Here is a 23,192-nt window from a genome sequence, read left to right as displayed (position 1 = left end):
ATTTTTTAATGTTTATAAATTATCTGTTATAAATAATAACAAATGATTAACATATCAATCAATAAGTACCTGAAATAATCATTTAAGGGATTATAAGATCTTCTTTAAATATTTTCTTTTTATGTTTCAGCACTAAGTATATTTAATCATTTTGAATTTCTGCATGTACTAAAGAAACAACCAGCTCTAAGGTGAAGCACAGCAAATTGTTTTGTAATGAATAGTATTTTTAGACTGGAAGTGATCTAACCATGACTAGAGGATATGAAACAGTGATATAGTTCCTATCAAAGCTGAGTTCTCATTAAGTGTATTCCTGTTTTTAAATATGATCATGGAAGTGGAAATGATTAAATTATGAGAATACTGGTTCAATTCTTTACATATGTCATTACTAAATATAAACAACTCTAATTTATCTACCCATTTTGTTTTATTTTCTCCACTAGATATATGCTAGATAGGAATTTTGTCAAATGCATTTGTACACATTGCCTAGTATGTCACCTTACATGAAAAGTGTCCAGTAAGTGTTTGGTGAATAAAGATGAAAAGGGCATTCTGTCAATTGTCTCAGACACTGGGGTGGGTGAAGAATAAGACATATATAGACTTGAATTTTCAAGATATTGTAAAAAACTATGTGTCAGAATGGTCTATATAACAGGAACATTGTAGGAAAGAAGATAAAATTTATAATGAGTATGACAACATGTGCTTTTTGTTTTTTCTTCCTGAGGAGAAGCAAATCCTCCACAGTAGCTTCCATTTCTGAATCTCATCTCAACACATTACAAAGAAAAAAAAAAGTTTTAAATCTAAAGGTGCTATAAATACAAATTCTCTAGGATTGTCATGATCCCAGGGATGGGAACCATAGTACTACATATAGTATTAAATATGTGTTGGGCTAAGCAATGTAAAATGTACATAAAATGGAAAACAGATATTTGTTTATATTGAATACTATATTCAATTTAAGACTCAGTATAAGACAATGCCTAGCAATTAAATGGAACAGTAATTCAGAATTTGGGTATTTACAGAATTACATACAGTCATATAACCAGATTTTTTATTTAATTCTTGATTATTAGTATCACTTTTAATGTCAGTAGTAGAAGATGAGAAATATTAAAGGCCTTTTGTAAAGATGAATGAGGCTAATGTAAATATATATAAAATAAAGTGAATAAATGAGGCACTTATTTGTAGCAAGTTAAATATAGTTGCTTAGTGCTTGATACATAGAAGATACATAATGTACAGCAGTTGTTGAAAGAATGAATATACATATATTTATTTTTATCCAAATAAAGCCCTTAATTATTCTTTCCACTTTGTATACACAGTGCAACACATAGCATTAATCATTTATTGACTTGTTTGTAGTTAGAAACAAAGGGAGTGGTAGTAATATTCCTTTGCCATAATCCTGAAACTCATGTTCATTTAAATCACTTCCGGAATTTGTTTTGCATAAGACATGATTTCCCTACCTATTCTGGATAACTGTACAAATAACTCAAAACTAAAGCATTTATAAGGCAACAGTGGTAACCTCCCGACACAACACATTTTCTGTGTCACTCATCAACTCAATCTGTCATTGTTCCACTGCCAGTGATTTGCCGATTCCCTCAAAGGCAGATGTTTCCTGTCACCTCTTATGTCTGTGTACCTGTTTCTACCCATCTCTGTGACAAGACCAATGTCCTGCTTACTTAGACTAAGAGTATTGCTTTCACTGGCTTGATGAATTCCTCTTTTTTTAAAAAAATTATGTGACAGAGAGAGAGAGAAAGAGCGAGTGCACAAGCAGGGGGAGCAGCAGAAGGGGAGGGAGAAGCAGACTCCCTGCTGAGCAGGGAGCCCAATATGGGGCCCTATCCCAGGATCGTGGGACCATGACCTGAACCAAAGACAGATCCTTAGGCAACTGAGCCACCCAGGCACCCCCTTGATGAATTCCTCTTGTAACAAATAACAAATATATGCTTAATATTTACTCGAGGAGTAACATTTAGTTCTTCTTCTTTTTTTTTTTTTAAAGATTTTATTTATTTTTCAACAGAGAGAGAGACAGCGAGAGAGGGAACACAAGCAGGGGGAGTGGGAGAGGGAGAAGCAGGCTTCCCGCGGAGCAGGGAGCCCGATGCAGGGCTTGATCCCAGGACCCTGGGATCATGACCTGAGCTGAAGGCAGACACTTAACGACTGAGCCACCCAGGTGCCCTAGTTCTTCTTATAACATTTCTGTGTGATTCAATGTAAGCTCTATAACTCAACTGTGTTTGTGTGTCCTTAAGAAATAAAGCCGCGTGACTGCTTGTAATTACACTTCACTTTAAAACATAAATCCAGTTTAAAAAGCCCATTCAGAATCACAAGACATTAACTATAATACCTGTTTCAATTTTACCTCTAATTATATTGGCTCTCTTAAATGCCAGTATTTCTAATTTTGTCCCCAAGCTTCCTACTAAATTTTTCCTATCAGAGTTGTATACACTGCTATGGGATATGCTGTCTTGGGCACCATTAGGCATTTAAAGACCACAAATTAAATGCCAAGCACAGTTATGATGATTCAGTGTAAAACATTTTTTTTTTTTTTTGGTTGGGTTTTGTCCTCAATCATCCTTTAAAGTTACACTTGATTTGTGAGTTCACTGAGCTTACTGTTACTTTTTCATGTCTAAACAAAGACTAGCTTTAGGAGGTCCTTCAACAGATACTAAATGAAAATGGAAGAGATGCTAGGCCTCATGAAGTCATTGGCTAGATGGTACCTTTGAAGAGTGACAGGTGGTTAGAAAGACATAAGTTACAGTGGAGCACCAATGATCTCATGGGTAGACTATGTCTCCCTCTCTGCTTCCAACACCTTCCTCTGTTTCAGTACTGGCTATTTACTGCACATTGTCACCTGTGTTCTCAATAAGGAGGTAAAATTGGATTGGTACTGTGTCATCCCAGTCCAAATTAAAACACTGGGATCATTTACTCTAGGATCAGTTTAAATTTTTGTACATATGAAGCTAAAGCTGAGCCAAATCATGATTTGATCACTGGAATTCAGTAACTGACTTTTAAGTGAAAAGAATGCGCATTTTTTAGTTGACCTAATTAGGATGTAGATAATTAGATTCTTTAAACTTCTAACAGACATTGTGCACTTTTACTTCTAAATTTAAAAGATACTACTCTTTTAATTGATGCTATATTTTACCCTAAAGTGGCTGAATTTCAGAATGTACTCTTACTCCTGTACTATATATCTATATAGTATTTTCAAGCACATTGCTTTGTCTGTTTTTATAAAGGATAATAGAATAATCCAATGCTATAAAATACATTTATGTACAATCTACAAATATTATTTCCCATATTCATTTAAAACTTTGAAATAAATAATTGCCCTGTAAATAGATAACATATTTCATTCTTACAAATGTTTTATTTATAGTGATCTGAAATAAACTCTTAAGTACTTGAAATGTAGTAGAACTTTCTGCCAAACATGAGGTATATTTTATGAGATTTTTAAGTGTCACCAAACTTATTTAAAGCTTTCCTTATAAAATCACTAAAATATAGCCATGATACTACTCTGTACCCAATGGTAAGAGGAAAATAGTAAAGCTAGCATGTTTAAGAAATGCTAAGAATATGGTTGGGCTGGGTAACCAGCTAAACAGTTCATTGTCAAATCCCTGTCTCACCAAAAAATGCCCCAAAGAAAAGGACTTAATGCTATATGTTGTGCATCTTCAAATTAACTCAGAATTATTAAAAACTTAAATTTTGACTCTACCCATTGAATCTATAAATCTGTCATTCAAATAATGCTTTAAATATCTGGAACTGTCCATCTGAAAAAAAAAAAAAACAACAACAACACTATGTATCAAAAAGCCACTATGTACAAAAGCTGTTTGGACTACTGCTCCTGGCTAAGATATAGTAACAGGGATTTGCTGTCCCTCCTGAAACAACCACCAAAACAAACAAAATACATGTAACACTGGTTTTGAAGACACTGCATTAATGGCACATTGGGTAGAGTGTTCAAAAGGATCTTCACTCAGTGGTAGGGAATAGTTAGCCCTAGACTAGATGCTCTGCTAGTTCTACCTAACAAATCTTCAAAGGTTTTGAGATGGAAAAGTATCAAACTGTTTATAAGTAATGTAACTAATGTCCCCAAATAAGGATCAAGGATTTTTATAGGAATACAAACATATCCAGCACCCCAAAAAGGTAAAATTAACAATGTCTGGAATTCAATTGAAAATTGTCAGGAATGCAAAAAAAAAAAAAAAATCAGAAATATATGGCCAGTAGTGAAGAACAAATTTAATTAAAACTGATCAAGATCTGACGTTAGAATTAGAAGAAAAGGACCTTAAATAGTTACTATAACAATATTGTGTATGTCCAAAATGCTAGAGACATGGGAAATATAAAAGAGATGCAGATCAAGGTTTTAGAGATGAAAACTACAAAAACAAATGAAAAATGCACTGGATAGGATTAATAGTTTAGCAGACATTACAGAAGAAAAGATGATAAACTTGAAGACATAGCAACAGAAACTAATGGAATGGAAATTGACAAGGTAATTCTAAAAGTCCTATGAAGCTGGAAAGGACTTAGAATGGTTAGAACAGCTTTGGAAAAAAAAATTGGAGAGCTATAACTATCTGATTTTGAGATTTATTAAACAGCTACAGAAATAAAGAGAATGTGTATTGCTGTAAAGAGAAACAAATCAATTGAACAGAACAGAATAAACAAATCCCATTCACATCCGGACAACTGATTTTTGACAAGGTTCAAAGGCAATTTAGTGGAGAAAGAGTATTTTGTTCAACAAATGGTGCTGCCCCAGTCAGAACGGCTAAAACTAACAAGTCAGGAAATGACAGATGTTGGAGAGGATGCAGAGAAAGGGGAACCCTCTTACACTGTTGGTGGGAATGCAAGCTGGTGCAGCCACTCTGGAAAACAGTATGGAGTTCCCTCAAAAAGTTGAAAAAAGAGCTACTCTGCAACCCAGCAATTGCATTACTAGGTATTTACCCTAAAGATATAAATGTAGTGACCTGAAGGGGCACCTGCACCCATCAAAAAAAGAAAAAAAAGAAATCTTGTCATTTGCAAGTGGGCGGAACTAGAGGGTATTATGCTAAGCGAAAAAAGCCAATCAGAGAAAGACAATTATCCTATAATCTCACTGATATGTGGAACTTAAGAAACAAAAAAGAGGATCATAGGGGAAGAGAGGAAAAAATAAAACAAGATGAAATCAGAGAGGGAGACAAACCATAAGAGGTTCTTAATCATAGGAAACAAACTGAAGGTTGCTGGAGGGGAAGGGGGTAGACAGATGGGGTAACTGGGTGATAGACATTAAGGAGGGCATGTGATGTAATGAGCACTGGGTATTATATAAGACTGATGAATAATTGACCTGTACCTCTGAAACCAGTAATACATTATATGTTAATTAATTGAATTTAAATTTAAAAAAGAGAAAAACAACAACAAAAACAAATGGTAATGTAGTAATTTGATATCCATATGCAAAAAAAATCTCAACATATAAATTACACCTCACACAAAAATTAACTGAAGATGGATCATTGACCTAAATATAAAACATGAAACTATAAAGCTTTTAGGAATAAAAATAGGAAATCTTTATGATGTTGATTTGGCAAAAATAGATACAACACCAAAAGCATGACCAAACAAACAAATAAAACCTGATAAAGTATACTTCATCCAAATTTACTTTTTATCCAAAAATACTATTAGGAGAATGAAACGGCAAGTTACAGATTAGGAGAAAATATCTGCAAAGCATATATATCATTAAGGACTAAAGGACCAGGATATATAAAGACTACTCGAAACTCAAGAAAACAAAATGGGCAAAAGATTTAAACATCCACTTCACAATAGAAGCTACACAGATAGAAAATAACATGAAAATATGCTCAACATCATTAGTCATTAAAAAAATGCAGAGTAAAACAATGAGGTACCTAGTAGAATGGCTAATAAGACTGACCATACTGAGTACGGATAAAGATGTAGAGGAACTCTTACTACCATGAGTCAGATTTTACTGTCTTCCCATGATTTTCACCTTCAATTTATGTGTTTTTTTTTTCTTTTTAGCAAATACTGTTCTGTCTCTTCCCTCAAGACTTGAATGCCCCATTCACTATGCCCTGAGCTCAAATAGCCTTTCAATATTAATGAGAATTTAAAGTTGTCATCTAATGCAGATGCTTTCCTGATATCCCGATAGGGGCTGTAGCAGACACCTTTTATGCTACAGAAACCCCAAAGAATGGTTAAGAGTAGGTATACATAAAGTTTTCTTGTTAACATTTGAGATCAGTTAACTTCAGAATAAAACCTTAAATGTTATAATTAGGGGCGAAAAATGAATAGTTGGAAATATCAGTTATGCATCTTTTCACATTAAACTGAATGTCAGATTCTCCCCTCAGGTTTCATGAGACACTTTCATAGTTTACCTTATCTTGAATGTGTTTTCTACCCCAAAATAATTTGTTTATATATAATGTCAAAAAGTTCCTTTGATCTCAACTTCAGAAATAATTTTAGGTTTGAATAGCTTTCTCTTATTTCTAATGATAATGCCTGTATACCAAATGAAAAGCTGGTTTGACCTCTATGCTACAACAATATTCCTACTTAAAACTTACAATAATAATAACAGTAACAATAATAATAAAACTTTGCTTATTATCACTCAGTACCTGAGCTTCTTCCTGTTGCTTTTTAAGCTGTTCCAGCATTTGCTGAAATTCAGCCTCTTTCTGTTCTGCCTCTTCCAAGGTGGCCTGATTCTGTTCCTCGTAGGCCATGGCCACCACAGCCAGGATCAAATTCACCAAATAGAAAGATCCCAAGAAAATCACCAGGACAAAAAATATCATGTATGTTTTTCCAGCAGCACGTAATGTCTAGGGGAAACAAAGGATAATTTCATCAGTATTTTATATAATGTCCCCAAATAAAGATTTGATTTCCATAATTAGGTAGTGAGGAGATGAATACTTTTTAGCATCCAGTGTATTTTGACCAAGATTTGTTTGCTGTTAAAATGAACACATGTGTAAGTGCATGCATACGTGTGCACACACACACAAATAACATTTAAATTAATCTGAGCCTTGACTGTAGTGTCATTTGATACAAACACACATTTCAAATTAGTATATATTGGATATATATACGAAACCCTACGAAAATCTTAGAGTCTATAATGGGGGGCACTATTAACAAATAAGAACACTACCTTTAATTCCTTTCAATGGAGTTCTACTTCCATGGCGGCCTACACTACACCATCTAAAGATAACCTCTTTCTTTCCTCCTTTTCTAGCCCCAATTAACCATGGGTTTAACTTGAAATTTTTTATGTAATTGATTTTTAAATATTTTCACATGTTCTTTTTATATCTACAATTAGATTATGAACTCAAAGCCATGAACATTCTTTCCATCTTCCATAGTTCCTAGCAGAATGTCCTTCATATAAGAAGTTTTTACTGTACATGTACTGACTGAATGAACAATTGGGATTCTAGGCATATTTGCTTTGTACTGGACCCTCCTCTGTATTCTAGAGTCTTACTAACAAGTATTGATACTTGTCAGTTCATTTATGTTCATAAAATTAAATCTCACACATGTTAATTTGAACCTTACTGCTGTGGTCTGAATGCTTGTGTCTCCCCAAAATTCCCCAGTTGAAAATCTAGTGCCCAATGTGATAGTATTAGAAGATGGGGCCTTTGGGAGGTGATTAGATGGTGAAGGTGGAGCTGTCAGGAATGGGATTAATGCCTTATAAAAAGCACCTCCAGAGAGATCCCTAGCCCCTTCTATGCAGATGATGACACAGCAAGAAAATGCCAGCTTATGAACCAATAAGGGGCTTTTGCCAGAATGAAGCCATGCTGGCATCTTGATCTTAAACTTCCCAGTCTCCAGAACTATAAGCCATCCACTTCTGTAATTTATAAGCTATCCAGGCTGTGGTATATTGTTGTAGCAGCCCTAATGGATTAAGACACTTACCAACTGGTAAAGGTTCTCCCAGTAGTCTTGAGTCATGAGTCGAAATAGAGACAAGAAAGCCCAACTAAAGGTATCAAAGCTTGTGTATCCATAGTTGGGGTTTCGGCCAGCCTTCACACAGATGTATCCTTCTGGACACTGGCTATAAGAGAGAGAAATGGTGCTAGCGTCAGGTTGGCAATTATTGCCATTTCAATTGATGTTGATTTATAGGAATTCTCAAAATCCAGGGTTGTTGTCTATGATGGATTTTCTTGCCTTCATTTCCAGAGCACTTTAGGCAATTGCTTACAGTGATACTGTTATTAGATGAAATTTATTAGGAAAACCAATAGAAAACTGGGATGCAAGGAGTCAGATTTGCAGACATTTAGAATGGCAAAGAGGCAGCAACCACACACTTTTGCCTCTGACTTCATCAGTGTCTTGCTCTTTACAAAGTGGCAAGAATCAATAATTAAAAATGAAAGGCCAGAAAACAAAGGGTAGGGAACCACTTAATGAGCTACTTCAGTAGGCGCTTCTGTAGAACTTTATAAAATAAAGCTTATATTTTAGAATATTTGAGATTTACAGAAAAATTACAAAGAGGGCCCAGAATAAATGCCCTGTTTCCATGCTCACTTTCCTCTATTGTTAATATGTTAGTATGGTACATTTCAATCAATATTGATACATTATTATTAACCAAAGTCCATACTTCATTCAGATTTCCTCAGTTTTTCCCTAATATCCTTTTTTTCATGTTCTTCAATTGTTTTTTTTTATTTTATCATGTTATGTTAATCACCATACATTACATCATTAGTTTTTGATGTAGTTTTCCATGATTCATTGTTTGCCTATAACACCCAGTGCTCCATTCAATACGTGCCGTCTTTAATACTCATCACCAGGCTAACCCATTCCCCCAACCCCCTCCCCTCTAGAAACCTTTGTTTCTCAGAGTCCATAGTCTCTCATGGTTCGTTTCCCCCTCCAATTCCCCCTGTTCATTTTTCCCTTCCTACTGTCTTCTTCTTTTTTTAAACATATAATGTATTATTTGTTTCAGAGGTACAGGTCTGTGATTCGACAGTCTTACACAATTCACAGCTCTCACCATAGCACATACCCTCCCCAGTATCTATCACCCAGCCACCCCATCCCTCCTACCACTCCAGCAACCCCTAATATCCTTTTTATGTTTCAGGATCCCATTTAGGATACTATATTACATTTAGTCACCATGTCACTTTAGGATCCTCCTGATAAAGTTTCTTAGACTTTCCTTGTTTTTGATTATCTTGATAGTTTTAGGAATACTTTCAGGTATTTTGAAGAATGTCTTTCAATTGGAATTTGTCTGACATTTTTCTCATGATTAGATTGGGGATGGATTTTTGGGGGAGGTAAAATATCATTATTGTCACATCATATCAAGGGTACATATGATCAGTATGACTTATCACTGTTGATACTAACTTTTGTCACCTGATTGGAGGTAATGTTTGTCAGGTTTCTTCACTGTACATTTACTCTTTCTTTTTTTTCCCCATACTGCATTCTTTGGATAAAAGTCACTATGTGCAGCCCACACATTAGGATCCACCTTCTTAAGAGTAGAACATTTACAGAGACTATTTGGAATTCTTTTTGCATGGGGGATTTATCTATTATATCTCATTTATTTATTTATTTCCTTTTCAATTATTTCTTTATATGAGTAGGTACTCATGATATTCATTTCATACTTTGAGTTCTAATTTAATTGTTTTATTTATTTTGTTGCTTAAATTGTTCCAGTGTTAGCCATTGGGAGCTTTTTCCATTGACTCCTGTATCTCTTTGATGTAACCCTATGGTTCTGTGTGTTCTGTTTTTGTTTGTTTTTTATTTTTTTTTTAAAGACTTTATTTATTTATTCATGAGAGACAGAGAGAGAGAGGCAGAGGGAGAAGCAGGCTCCCAAGGAGCAGGGAGCCCGATGCGGGACTCGATCCCAGGACCCTGAGATCATGACCTGAGCCGAAGGCAGACGCCCAACCATCTGAGCCACCCAGGCGTCCTGTTTGTTTTTTAGCATTTTCTTACTTTGTGGCACTACAAGATGCTTCAGACTCATCTTTTATATTTCCTGCTCTAGAATCGGCGATTTCTCCAAGAAGTCCTTGTTCTTTTATTGGAGAACAGTATTAGAACCCAGGACAAGTGTGTGTGTGTTTGTGTGTGTGTGTGTGTGTGTATACACATATATCTCCTTGCTTTGTCGACTGAGGACCTAGAACCAATGACACTGCCTTAGCAATAAACATAGCACCCAGATCTGGCTTCTAATAACACATACGTGTATATGTATATGTAAACATCTGTGCCTCTATTAAGCTAAACAGGAGGTCATACTGTTTCCAACCCTATTTCATCACCTCATGATATCATTCTAGACTCCTACCTTTGCGTAACTATAACTTCTCATTCCAAAAGTGGCTGGCTTCTATCATCTACTATCTATATGCTTAATTGTTCAATACTAGTATACATGGATAGTTGTTTCAGGATTGCTAATCCATACTAGCATGGGAAACAACTTTATCAACTAGAGTACAGTTTTGTGGTTTTTTTTTTTCTGCCTTTGCCTTACACACTCCACTTCCAAAGTTGTTTAGATCAACACCTATTCTCCTACTCTTTCAGTGAGGTTATTTTATACATTATAAATATATTTGTATCCCTTTGTTACATTCTGTTTTTCAGCCGGGGATACCCCAACCATACAAATGCTTCTTTTTATTTGCATACACTTAACTCTTTGTCCTGTTAAGTTCTATGAGTTTTGACAAATGCTTAATGCTTACCATTACAGAATCATACAGAAGTTTTTCCACTCTAAAGAATCCCCCATGCGTCACCCTGTCGACCCCCTACCCTGAACCCTTGAAAAACACCGATTTTTTTTAATCATTTCTATTGTTTATCTTTTTGAGAATGTCATGTAATTCGAATCAGACAAATATAGGTTTTTCAGATGGGCTTCTTTTCATGTATTAATATGTATTTAAGGTTCATCGATGTCTTTTTGTGCTTGATAGCTCATTTTCTTTCTTTTTTTAAAAAAGATTTTATTTATTTATTTGTCAGAGAAAGAGAGCACAAGCATGGGGAGCAGCCGGCAGAGGGAGAAGCAGGCTCCCCGCCGAGCAGGGAGCCTGATGTGGGACTTGATCCCAGGACCCCGGGATCATGACCTGAGCTGAAGGCAGATGCTTAACCACTGAGCCACCCATGTGTCCCTCATTTTCTTTTTATCACTGAATAATATCCATTCACTGGATGAATACATCACAGTTATCCATTCACTTTTTGTGGGACATCTTGGTTGTTTCCAGTTTCTTGTGATTATGAATACAACTGTTATAAATACTCACATGCATGTTCAAGTTAATTGGCCAAATATCTAGTAGGGAAATTGCTTGATCATATGGTTAGACTGTGTTTATTTTGTAAGAAACTGCCAAATTGTCTTACAAAATTGTTGCACTATTTTGCATTCCCTCCAGCAATGAATGAGAATTCCTGTTGTTCTGCATCCTCACCAGCAGTTGGTATTACCAGTTTTTTTGGATTTTAGCCATTCTAATAGGTATATAGTAGTAACTCATTGCTGTTTTAATTTTCAATTCCCTAATGACAAATGATGTTTAGCATCTTTATATATCCTTATTAGCCATCTGTATATATTCTTTTGTAGGGTGTCCAGATTTTTGCCTATTTTTAAATTGAGCTATTTGTTTTCTTTTTGTTGAGTTTTAAGAGTGCTTTGTATAGTTTGGTTACAAGTCTTCTTTTCAGATAAATATTTTGCAAACATTTTCTCCCAATTATGGCTTATTTTTTCATTCCCTTTATAGTGTCTCTGCAAAGCAGAAGTTTTTAATTTTAATTAAGATTTTTTCTTTCCTGGATTGGGTTATTGGTGTTTAAAACTTATCACTAAATCTGAGGTCATGTAAATTATATTCTCTGCTTTCTTAAAGAAGTTTTATGGTTTTGTATTTTACATTTAGGTCTATGGTTGATTTTTTTTTTCCGGTGGTTTTTATTTTTTTATTTATTTATTTTTATTATGTTATGTTAATCACCGTACATTACATCATTAGTTTTTGATGTAGTGTTCCACGATTCATTGTTTGCGTATAACACCCAGTGCTCCATGCAGAACGTGCCCTCTTTAATACCCATCACCAGGCTAACCCATCCCCCCACCCCCCTCCCCTCTAGAACCCTCAGTTTGTTTCTCAGAGTCCATAGTCTCTCATGGTTCGTCTCCCCCTCCGATTTCCCCCCTTCATTCTTCCCCTCCTGTTATCTTCTTCTTCTTCTTCTTTTTTTAAAAACATATAATGTATTATCTGTTTCAGAGGTACAGGTCTGTGATTCAGCAGTCTTACACAATTCACAGCGCTCACCATAGCACATACCCTCCCCAATGTCTATCACCCAGCCATGATTTTGAGTTAGTTCTTGTGTAAGGCGTGAGATCTGTATCTAGGTTCATTTCTTTGCATATGGATTTCCAATTGCTTCAGCCCGATTTGTTCAAAAAACTTTCCTGTCGCCATTGAATTGAATTTTCCTCTGTCAAAAATTAGTTGATTACATTTGTGTAGGTCTGTTTTTTGGGGGTGGGGGATGTCTGTTCTGTTTCATTGATACTATTTATCTATTCCTTCCCCAGTACCATACTGTCTTCATTACTGTATTCTCTTAGGAAGTCTTGAAGTTAGGTAGTTTCTTTAGAATTTTATTTGATATTTAACAAGAGTGGCTATCAATTTTACCATGTAAATCACCTAACCCATACTAAGTACTCAATAAAGAGAAGTGATTCTTATGGTTTAATAGTGATAAAATATTCATCATCCAGCCTTATCCAAAATTTTATCTAGGCCTTTACATTAATCATAATAATAAAAATAATACCTAAAATGCAATAAACACTTATGATGGACCAGGTGCTAAATCAAGGGCTTTATGTGTATTAAGTAATTAATCACCAAAACAACCCTAAGAGACAATATTACTCTCCACATTTTAGAAATAAATAAAATCAGATACAGAGAGCTTAGAACACTTTTCCAAAGTCAGAGTTTGTAAATGGTGGAGTTAGGGTTTGAATCCAGATACATATGAACTCTAGAATTCATGCTCTTATTCACTATATTCTCCTAACAAAGGTTAGGAAAAATATCAGGAAAATAATACCCCAAACACCATATCCAGACTGTTATACATTTTCAATAATACTACATCTTTATGGCCACATGAATTTCCCATTTTCTAGGATGACTCAAAATACTTCTGTGTAAATTCTGTGGTTTAAGAGTCACTAACTGTTGCCATCCTTGGCTTCTAAAAAATTACTCTACACCCTGACCTAAAATTAATTTAAAATACTCTTGGGAAAATATGTTAAGTATGAGTGACCAGCAGGATGACTAAGATATTAAAATGTCTCTTATTGTAGAATGTGACCAAAAAGAACTATTAGGCATGTAGACCTAGACATGCCTTTGACATATATCTGTCCCTTGACTCTTTTGCACACTGGGTTTTCATGCTATTTCAAGAATACCTAACTCTCTCAAAGCAGTTTCCCAACTGCTGAAGATCATGTTCTATTCTGGATCTTTTCCAGCCACAGCAAAACTTATCACATCAACACATACCCCCGTCAATCAAAATGTTCCCTGTATTTATTAAACAGCTCTGATGGGTTTACAAAAAACACAGACTATGAGTCTTCACGCTTGGGTGTTATAATCAGGTATATCTTAACTATGGAATTCTGGAGAAAAGTTCTTCACCCAGAGGGGTGATTTTAATGACCATGAGTTTAGAAGTGATAACAGTCCTCTAACACAGAGAAGGTACTTACTAGGTAGGTAGCATCACTATTATATACATGTAAGAATACCCTTGTATTTTTTTCCTATCTGCTTTTTCCCAAACTGTTCTCGATTTTTTAAAATTGTGTTTCTTACCCTGCATCTGAGCCATTTCCACAGAGTAGAGGGTCCTTTTGTCCATCCAAAACATAAAAGTGACCTGTTAATATAAAGAATAAACTATTTCATTTCATATCTATCCTACTGACATTGGGAATAAATGAGAGTTTGACTGTCTCAGTTACTTCCAAAGTGGACACAATGAGGTATATTTACAAAAATGGTTTCAAGCCCACAGCCTCAACTATTTATAGTTGAAAATTCAGCAACACTAAGGTTAACAATGTAGCAATATTTCTTACTGTCATCTTCAATATAATCCTTCCAGTTAAATGTACTCATTGTTACATTAACAAATATCCCATTTGAATCCATTGTGCCATTAAAGTAGGATGTGGTGTTGGTCTCAAAAGCAGAATCGCTTGGGGGCCATTGCAAGCATTTATTCCGCAGGTTGCCCATGAACAGCTGCAGACCAATTAGAGCAAACACGCTCAGACAGAACACAGTCAAGATCATGACATCAGAAAGCTTCTTCACGGACTGGATTAGGGCCCCTACAATGGTCTTTAAACCTGAGGAGAGACAGCAATAGGTCATCCAAGGATGAGTGTCATAATCCGTAATGTCTTCTTAGTCACACACATTCTCTTTTCCCATAAATGGTTGCCTGGCTATTTAGACACAAAGCTTTATGGATAGCCAGATGGTTTGGGAAATGGATGAAAAGCAGATTTTATTTATGAATAGTATGCTTTCTGGAGGTTTAAAATGAAAGTGTAAATATCTAGGCAGGAAGCTTTTTTTGTGTGTGGTTTTATGTGTTGTCATGAACATCTAAAGAAGAACTTGCAGTTATTTTTCATTTCAGATTGTGTTTCATGAGGCATCTCCCTCCAACCCATTCTTTACACCAGCCTCTAAGTAGCAATAATTCAGAGGAGAAAAGAATTTTAAAATATTAAATATCCTATGCCATGCTGTTCAAGAATAATCTTTTCTCCTTTATAAAAGGAGATCTATTTTCATAATAGATCTGCAGTGAATGGGAAACCCAAGTAAGTTAGTAAAGGCATGGTAGTAAAGCTTTTTCCAGATTGTAAAAGAGAAGACTTTACATCATAAATGCAAAAAGAGAGAGAAAGCATGAGAGAGAGAGTGCACACACATGCACAAAACTAGTATTTTTATAGACAACTCATGCAATTCTCTGTTAAACTCAAAGGCTGACTTTATAAATAAGCATGTAATTTCTAAACTTTTAGGAACTGAACTGCTTTGAAACATCATTTGGCATTCTTGAAGTTGACAAACAAGAATAATAAACAACAAGTCTAATGACCTAAGTGTGATTTCAATCTAAATATTATTACAGTGTATTTAAATTCAGCCCCAGTGTTTAACCTAGCTCTCACCTGGAATGACTGAAATTGTTTTCAGTGCTCGGAGAACTCTGAATGTTCTCAGCGCTGAGACATTGCCCAGGTCCACAAACTCTGTCACGTATCTGTAATAGGGAGTTCACACACAACACAATAATACACAAGAAAAGTTGGAGATACAAGGAGCCTATCATCTTACACCAGTTTCTTACCTGGAATTACAGAAATAGTTTTCAGAGCTCTCAAGACTCTGAAAATTCGAAGGGCTGAAACATTGCCTAGGCTTACAAATTCTGTTACATACCTGTAGAATTAAATCAGAGTTACTGATAGTTTTGGCAAAGTTTATACTAAATAAAGAATGAAAGTTGGGTTTGGCGTATAGAGCCCCTTGAGTTTAACAAATGGAATTGCTACAGACCTCAGGATGCCATATGTTGAAAACTGCTTTTAAGGAATAAAATTTTGTTGCCTTATTTCAATGTAATTTTCACTAATATGAACAAGTTTGTAAGAAATCAAAGTACAGTTGAAGGTATTATGCTCAATGAATAACTTCATTTTGATGAAATGGAAGGCTATTATGACATGAGAGTAATTGTTTAGTGCTCACTTACCAGATAGATTTACCTTACTATATGTATTGTAATGTGTATTCTCAAAATATATGAGGCATATGGTTAATTTGGCTAATAAGCAAACTCTGCATTTGAAATATGTCACAACCACCTGATTTGTGCTACAACTATTTTCATTCCTTTGAGCTTAACAACTTTCAAAAATACTCACGCCATCACAATGACACTGAAATCCAGCCAGTTCCATGGATCACGAAGGAATGTAAAATCTTCTAAGCAAAACCCTCTTGCCAAGATTTTTATAAGTGACTCAAAGGTGTAGATTCCAGTGAATGTGTACCTAGGAAAAGCATCCAAATAAAAATTAACATTTTCGTTTGAGCTGTTAATATACATTATTTCATATATGGCAAATCTTATCCTTCTGTGGTTTTTTAATTTGCTAAAATCTTATTTCATATTTCCATTTACAAAGACTTGACTAGTCTAATTAATCTTATAAGCCTAAATAAAGGGTTAACCTGAAAAGATAGTATCTTCCCCAAAGAATCTGATCTTGTTTAACTATTTAGACTTTAGAGTAATAGTTTCATGTGTTTTATGGATAATGATCAAGCTTGACCCTCTAGAGCAACACTGTTTGATTAAAATATAATACAAGCTAAATATGCAGTTTTCAAATTTTCAGTAGCCAAATAAAAAATGAAAAACAAGTTAATTTAATTTTCACATTATATTTTATTTAAACCAATGTATCGAAAATATTATTTCAAGAACTAAGACTAGCTAAATTTCAGGTTTCACATGTGGCTAGTGTCTCCCTTATTAGACAATATAGCTCTAGAGGTAAAATTTCTTGGACTTATTTATTTATAATAAAATATTTCATTCAAATTTATTAAGGATTAGAATTATTTTTAGGAATATTTCCCATGTCTAATCTAGAAAATATGCTTCCCCTTTTTATCTTTAAGAGTCAGGCATAGAGTTTTAAAACTGCTTATCTCATATATATCTACACAAGAAAAATTATAATTTATTAGTATTTTATGTGTGTGCATTCACACAATTACCAAAACTCAGAGCGAAACCAAATTTCTGATTCTTACCTGCATCAGCTACCATTTCTATACAAGTGAGCCAAATCATTTAAACATGCTTACATTCAAGTTTCAACCTCCAAAATGGTGAAAAGCTTTTCCATTTACTTTTTGATATATAGTGCATTTCTAGCCCTCTGTCCTTTGAGTGTTGACAATATTATTTCTGTTTCTTCCAAAAATAGTTGAGAAAGAGTACTTGTTTTTCAACATTGTGTTCTTTTAAAAAGTGCAATTTAAGATTATCCTTCAGATTATTTCACCCAGGCCACAAAGATTTGATTTACTCATATTAAAATTAATTATATTTCCCACCTACTAGTATTTTATATGTGAATAAAGTTAAGAGAGTTGTTTCTGCATTGTTTTCTGCAGAAATTTCTCTCATATGAGGGAACAAAGAAATAAGAAAATCTATGCAGCAATCTTCATATCAAGTTCTCAGCCTTTTGGCTAAGATCAAGTGAAGTTTTCCTAAGAACATTCCTCCTCCTTTTTAAAATAATTCAGTTGATTTTTTGAGAAATATAATTGCTATCTTTACTTATTATGAAGTAGCTGACCTCTTTAGGAAAAGATATAATTTACAATGCCAAGCTTATATTTACTTGTGTTTTAGTGTGGACCTTTGCACATTACACATAATCACCATGACATTTCTGTTGGAGCTGGCTACCTTGTGAAAAGTCATAAGAGACAGCTCAATGTACGTTTCATTTATCACATTAATGGTTAATTCCCTATGGTCTATGCTTAGGCAATTCTGAGTTAGCTAGGATTAAAGTCCCTACTCCTATCCCTGTTTTTGTTGATAGCTATCCAAGGAAGGGTATCCTGGAGCTTAACATGTGAGACAGAGCTTTGCCCAGGACAGGTGTTCAGAAGTGCCTATTAGCAAACTAGATTGAACAGGTAAGTGAGAATCAAGGGGAACTTGATCTTTCTTAGCTCTGCCCCACTAGGCCCCTAATCATACTTTTGATTCTGTCCATGTCACCCACGTTTTTTTTCCTATAATTATGATGTCTATAGATCTGCCTGCCTTTCATAATATGACCCTCATTATACCATACAGTCCTCAGCCTATTCTGTGCATATCACCTCTTTGTACCAAGACTGTTTATGCTATCAATGACCTGTTTTCATGTCAGAACTGTGCTTGTTTTCCTGCCACTTTGCTGTCAAGTGATAAATGATCCTGATAAATGATCGGGAAACCTGTGCAAAGTTTTCCCACTGAATGAAGTCAAAAACCTTTTGTAGGGGTAAGAACATTTTCATAATGGATGTAGTTATCTCTAAAAATGACTTTAAAAAGAGAGACCTGCTGGGGGAGCCTGGGTGGCTCAGTTAAGCATCCATCTCTTGATTTCGGCTCAGGCCATGATCTCAGTATCGTGAGATTAAGCCCCACGTTGGGCTCTGTGCTGGATGTGGAGCCTGCTTAAGATTCTTTCTTCTTTGCCCACCCCCCCAACTCTCTCTCTCTCTATCTCTAAGAAAGGAGAGAGACCTGCATATTCAAGTAATAATATGCAAACGTCCTCTTTACCTATCTTTTAATAATGTTATACAAATGATATTTGTATATGGTTAAATGCTGCAGTAATTTCTTCTAGGAAGAGTACATATAGAATGGTTTTATATGTCCATTTGTTAATCCACAAATCATAAATGATAACTAAGAATTCTGTTAAATTGCTTGCCTCAACATAAGAACTAGATTCTCTACTAAAATGATTTCTAAGGAGCATTTCCCAGCTACTATAAAAAAAAAATCTTTAATGTGTTAAACTGACAAATGATGGCTTAGGATAGTGCATTAAATCCTCATAGAAGCCTATAAAAACAGAAATAGAAGTGGCAATATTTGTCATAACTTATCTCCTATTGGATATTACTTTTAAAAAATATGACAATAAAAAGAACATACTAGAAACTTTTTTTTTTCAGTAAACTTTATCATTGTATTATACAATACATAAATAGCTTACATAACCTAAACACCTTCTGTTTCACTAAGTAGTTTCTTTGTCATGAATAACCTCATATGTGACTGATAACTTAAGGAATAGTGTTGTTATAATGCAGAAATTATGTTACTTAATGCAAAAATTTCCCCAGAACATTAATGTTTTGAATCAATTAGTGGCATCTTTTTCCTCACGCTTAAATAAAACATTCTTAGCGTTAAAGGAAGACCTTAGTGATAATGAAGAGAATTGACATATAAGAGCCTTTTTTAGTGGAAGCAGGAGCTAGTTTAACATGCCCAAGAACTATTGTGCTTAGACTGTTTCCTTTGTATTAAAATAATAAATAAGTGTATTATTTTGATGACATGATAGAAATGTCCCCAGGTCTTCATCTTAAGCGAGAAAGGACAAGCAAGGCCTGGAGTCTGAGACTCCAAGGGAGTCTCTGGCTGTGATTTTAGGTACAAATGTCTGTAGAGCTTTAACTAGGCCAGTATCTTTTTATTGGGATTGTTACGGTTTTTATTACTGTTCTGATTACAAAGTTTCATAAGTTTTGAGTGATCTGCTCTTAATCATGTTTTCCCCTTAAGCCCTGTTATTTTTTGAGCTATGATTTTGTAGAGAGGTTTTATTTCTTTTACGGAACACATCTGTTGTGTTTTAGCACACATGCTGTGTCTAAATAAACTACATATCTAAATATAACTAAATATCTAAGTTACTTAAACACCTAAATGTGTTTTCCTGAATATAATTGATATAACATATAACCAAAATACCTAATATAATAATATTGTGCTAAACACCTAAATCTGTTTTATGAGAATATAACAATGATGGTAATATACTAGAATAAAATAATTTTATTCATCACATTACTCAAATGGTCATTGCTTTTTTGTTTTTTTTTTAAGATTTATTTATTTGAGAGAGAGAGAATCCTCAAGCAGACTTCTTGCTGAGCTCAGAGCATAGGCTCCCTGAGATCATGACCTGAGACGAAGTCAAGAGCCAGGTGCTTAACCAACTAAGCCACCCAGGTGCATAAAATGGTCATTGTTTTTTTTTTTTAATCTAAAATGCATAACTATGATTGAATCTTAACTTTTATGCTAAATGATTGGTTTAGTTTACCAGCTAGTGTATATACTATTTATAACCTTTCTTAAACAGATACTATCATGAATTTGTTGGAAAGAATACTTACCTCATAGAAGAGAAACTCCCCCAAAGAACTTCCCTTATCTTCTTTCATGTTATGGAAATAACTTTTTCTTAGAAGTTTTTAGCCTGACTCCAAAAAGTATAAAACTTGTCAGACCATAACCATAGGCGATTGCTAGAGAATTTGAGTGTGCATTTCTCATTCAAAGAAGTCATTCCTACTTACTCTACATTCTTCGTCCAGTCTGGAGGGTTACTCAAGGTCATAAATACGCAGTTGGTCAAAATAGTGCACATGATAAGCATGCTGAATAAAGTAGATTGTAGTTAAGGAATAAATGCTAGTATATTATCATGGCCATTACAAACAATCCAATGCCAAAAAATAATAATAATAATAATCAAAGTTACCTGTGAAATTTGTCTTACTTATTTGTTTTAAAACAATGGCAAAAGTAATAAGAAACTTCAAAGCCTGTCATATGTTCTTGGTCTGCTCTTTTTCATTTTACATGAAATGTAAAATTTCACAGAACTGAATTTAATGGAAAGGGATCTCTATTTTAAGCAGTGGGAATTTTGCATTCCAATCAGTTATGTGAAATAACACTGCAAGGGGAAATGACCATTCTTTAGTAAGTTCACAATATAAGTGTATATTGTAAAAAATATAAATGTAATTATATCTGAAGTTGTACTTCAGATATGATTTAAAATCAGCATTGGCTGACAAAATGTTAATGAATACAATTTAAAAACCCTGAGAATGTATACCCCAGTATATTTAAGGATTACATTGAGAATTCTACTGTAATTAGGTACTCTTAATAGTCTTATTGTGATGTGACTCATTCTTTTAGTGTTGATAAAAGAAGAGTAAAGGGAGAGAGAATTTTTTGCTGATAAGTTAATATTGTTTTCTAACTTTTTATTTTTACTTTAGACTGTGGGGGAACTTAGTGGGCCATCTAGATATCCTTCTGTACCTATTCCACACCATACCTAACATATAAATGCTATTTTGTAAACTTCCTGAGAATTTGCCGTAATTAAGTTCTCTTAGGATCTCAATCAGACTTCATTCTAAGGAAGATTATGATTATTTTGGGGTGAATCTTTTATTTAAAATTATAAATGTTTGCTAATATCAAACCATAGAATGAAAAGAATTCAAATGAACCTCAAAAAGTTCAGTGCTATTTGCTGTATCTCTAGGTTAACCAGTCTTTTTTCTCTCTTTTAGTTTTTATAAGGCTTTTAAAAAAATTTTTAATTGTTATGTTAATCACCATACATTACATCATAAGTTTTTGATGTAGTGTTTCATGATTCATTGTGCATAACACCCAGTGCTCCATGCAGAACGTGCCCTCTTTAATACCCCTCACCAGGCTAACCCATCCTCCCACCCCCCTCCCCTCTAGAACCCTCAGTTTGTTTTTCAGAGTCCATCGTCTCTAATGGTTCATCGCCCCCTCCGATTTCCCCCCCTTCATTCTTCCCCTCCTGCTATCTTCTTTTTTTTTTTCTTAACATATATTGCATTATTTGTTTCAGATGTACAGATCTGTGATTCAACAGACTTGCACAATTCACAGCGCTCACCATAGCACATACCCTCCCCAGTGTCTATCACTCAGCCACCCCATCCCTCCCACCCCACCCCCCACTCCAGTAACCCTCAGTTTGTTTCCTGAGATTAAGAATTCCTCATATCAGTGAGGTCATATGATACATGTCTTTCTCTGATTGACTTATTTCGCTCAGCATAACCCCTCCAGTTCCATCCACGTTGTTGCAAATGGCAAGATCTCTTTCCTTTTGATGGCTGCATAATATTTCATTGTATATATATACCACATCTTCTTTATCCATTCATCTGTCAATGGACATCTTGGCTCTTTCCACAGTTTGGCTATTGTGGACATTGCTGCTATAAACATTGGGATGCACGTACCCTTCTGGATGACTACATTTGTATCTTTGGGGTAAATACCCAGTAGTGCAATTGCTGGGTCATAGGGCAGCTCTATTTTCAACTTTTTGAGGAACCTCCATACTGTTTTCCAGAGTGGCTGCACCAGCTTGCATTCCCACCAACAGTGTAGGAGGGTTCCCCTTTCTCCCCATCCTTGCCAACATCTGTTGTTTCCTGACTTGTTAATTTTAGCCATTCTGACTGGTGTGAGGTGATATCTCACTGAGGTTTTGATTTGGATTTCCCTGATGCTGAGTGATGTTGAGCACTTTTTCATATGTCTATTGGCCATTTGGATGTCTTCTTTGGAAAAATGTCTGCTCATGTCTTCTGCCCATTTCCTAACTGGATCATTTGTTCTTTGGGTTTTGAGTTTGGTAAGTTCTTTATAGATTTTGGATACTAGCCCTTTATCTGATATGTCATTTGCAAATATCTTCTCCCATTCTGTCAGTTGTCTTTTGGTTTTGTTGACTATTTCTTTTGCTGTGCAAAAGCTTTTTATCTTGATGAAGTCTTAATAGTTCATTTTTGCCCTTGCTTCCCTTGCCTTTGGTGATGTTTCTAGGAAGAAGTTGCTACAGTTAAGGTCGAAGAGGTTGCTGCCTGTGTTCTCCTTAGCATTTTGATGGACTCCTGTCTCACATTTAGGTCTTTCAACCATTTTGAGTCTATTTTTGTGTGTGGTGTAAGGAAATGGTCCAGTTTCATTCTTCTGCATGTAGATGTCCAATTTTCCCAACACCATTTGTTGAAGAGACTTTTTTCCATTGGACATTCTTTCCTGCTTTGTCAAAGATTAGTTGACCATAGAGTTGAGGGTCCATTTCTGGGCTCTTTATTCTGTTCCATTGATCTATGTGTCTGTTTTTGTGCCAGTACCATACTGTCTTGATGATG

At 34.9% G+C, this 23,192-nt stretch overlaps 1 protein-coding gene across 1 annotated transcript in view; it reads right to left on the bottom strand.

Annotated features, from left to right (window-relative positions):
* Positions 1-23,192, bottom strand: part of SCN3A (sodium voltage-gated channel alpha subunit 3) — a 115,013-nt gene that overhangs the window by 50,213 nt on the left and 41,608 nt on the right. The window contains exons 5-11 of the mRNA XM_035007868.1: positions 20,541-20,630; positions 16,283-16,411; positions 15,527-15,618; positions 14,414-14,686; positions 14,148-14,211; positions 8,128-8,269; positions 6,801-7,007 (exon numbers count right to left, since the gene is read on the bottom strand). Of these exons, the coding sequence (XP_034863759.1) occupies positions 6,801-7,007; positions 8,128-8,269; positions 14,148-14,211; positions 14,414-14,686; positions 15,527-15,618; positions 16,283-16,411; positions 20,541-20,630 (997 nt within the window). The remainder of the gene's footprint in view (positions 1-6,800; positions 7,008-8,127; positions 8,270-14,147; positions 14,212-14,413; positions 14,687-15,526; positions 15,619-16,282; positions 16,412-20,540; positions 20,631-23,192) is intronic.

Source organism: Mirounga leonina, unplaced genomic scaffold, assembly GCF_011800145.1.
Source record: "Mirounga leonina isolate KUSES-001 unplaced genomic scaffold, KU_Mleo_1.0 Mir_151, whole genome shotgun sequence".
Lineage (NCBI taxonomy): Eukaryota > Metazoa > Chordata > Mammalia > Carnivora > Phocidae > Mirounga > Mirounga leonina.
Note: the sequence above shows the minus strand (reverse complement) of the source record. Positions and strands in the feature narration are given on the sequence as shown.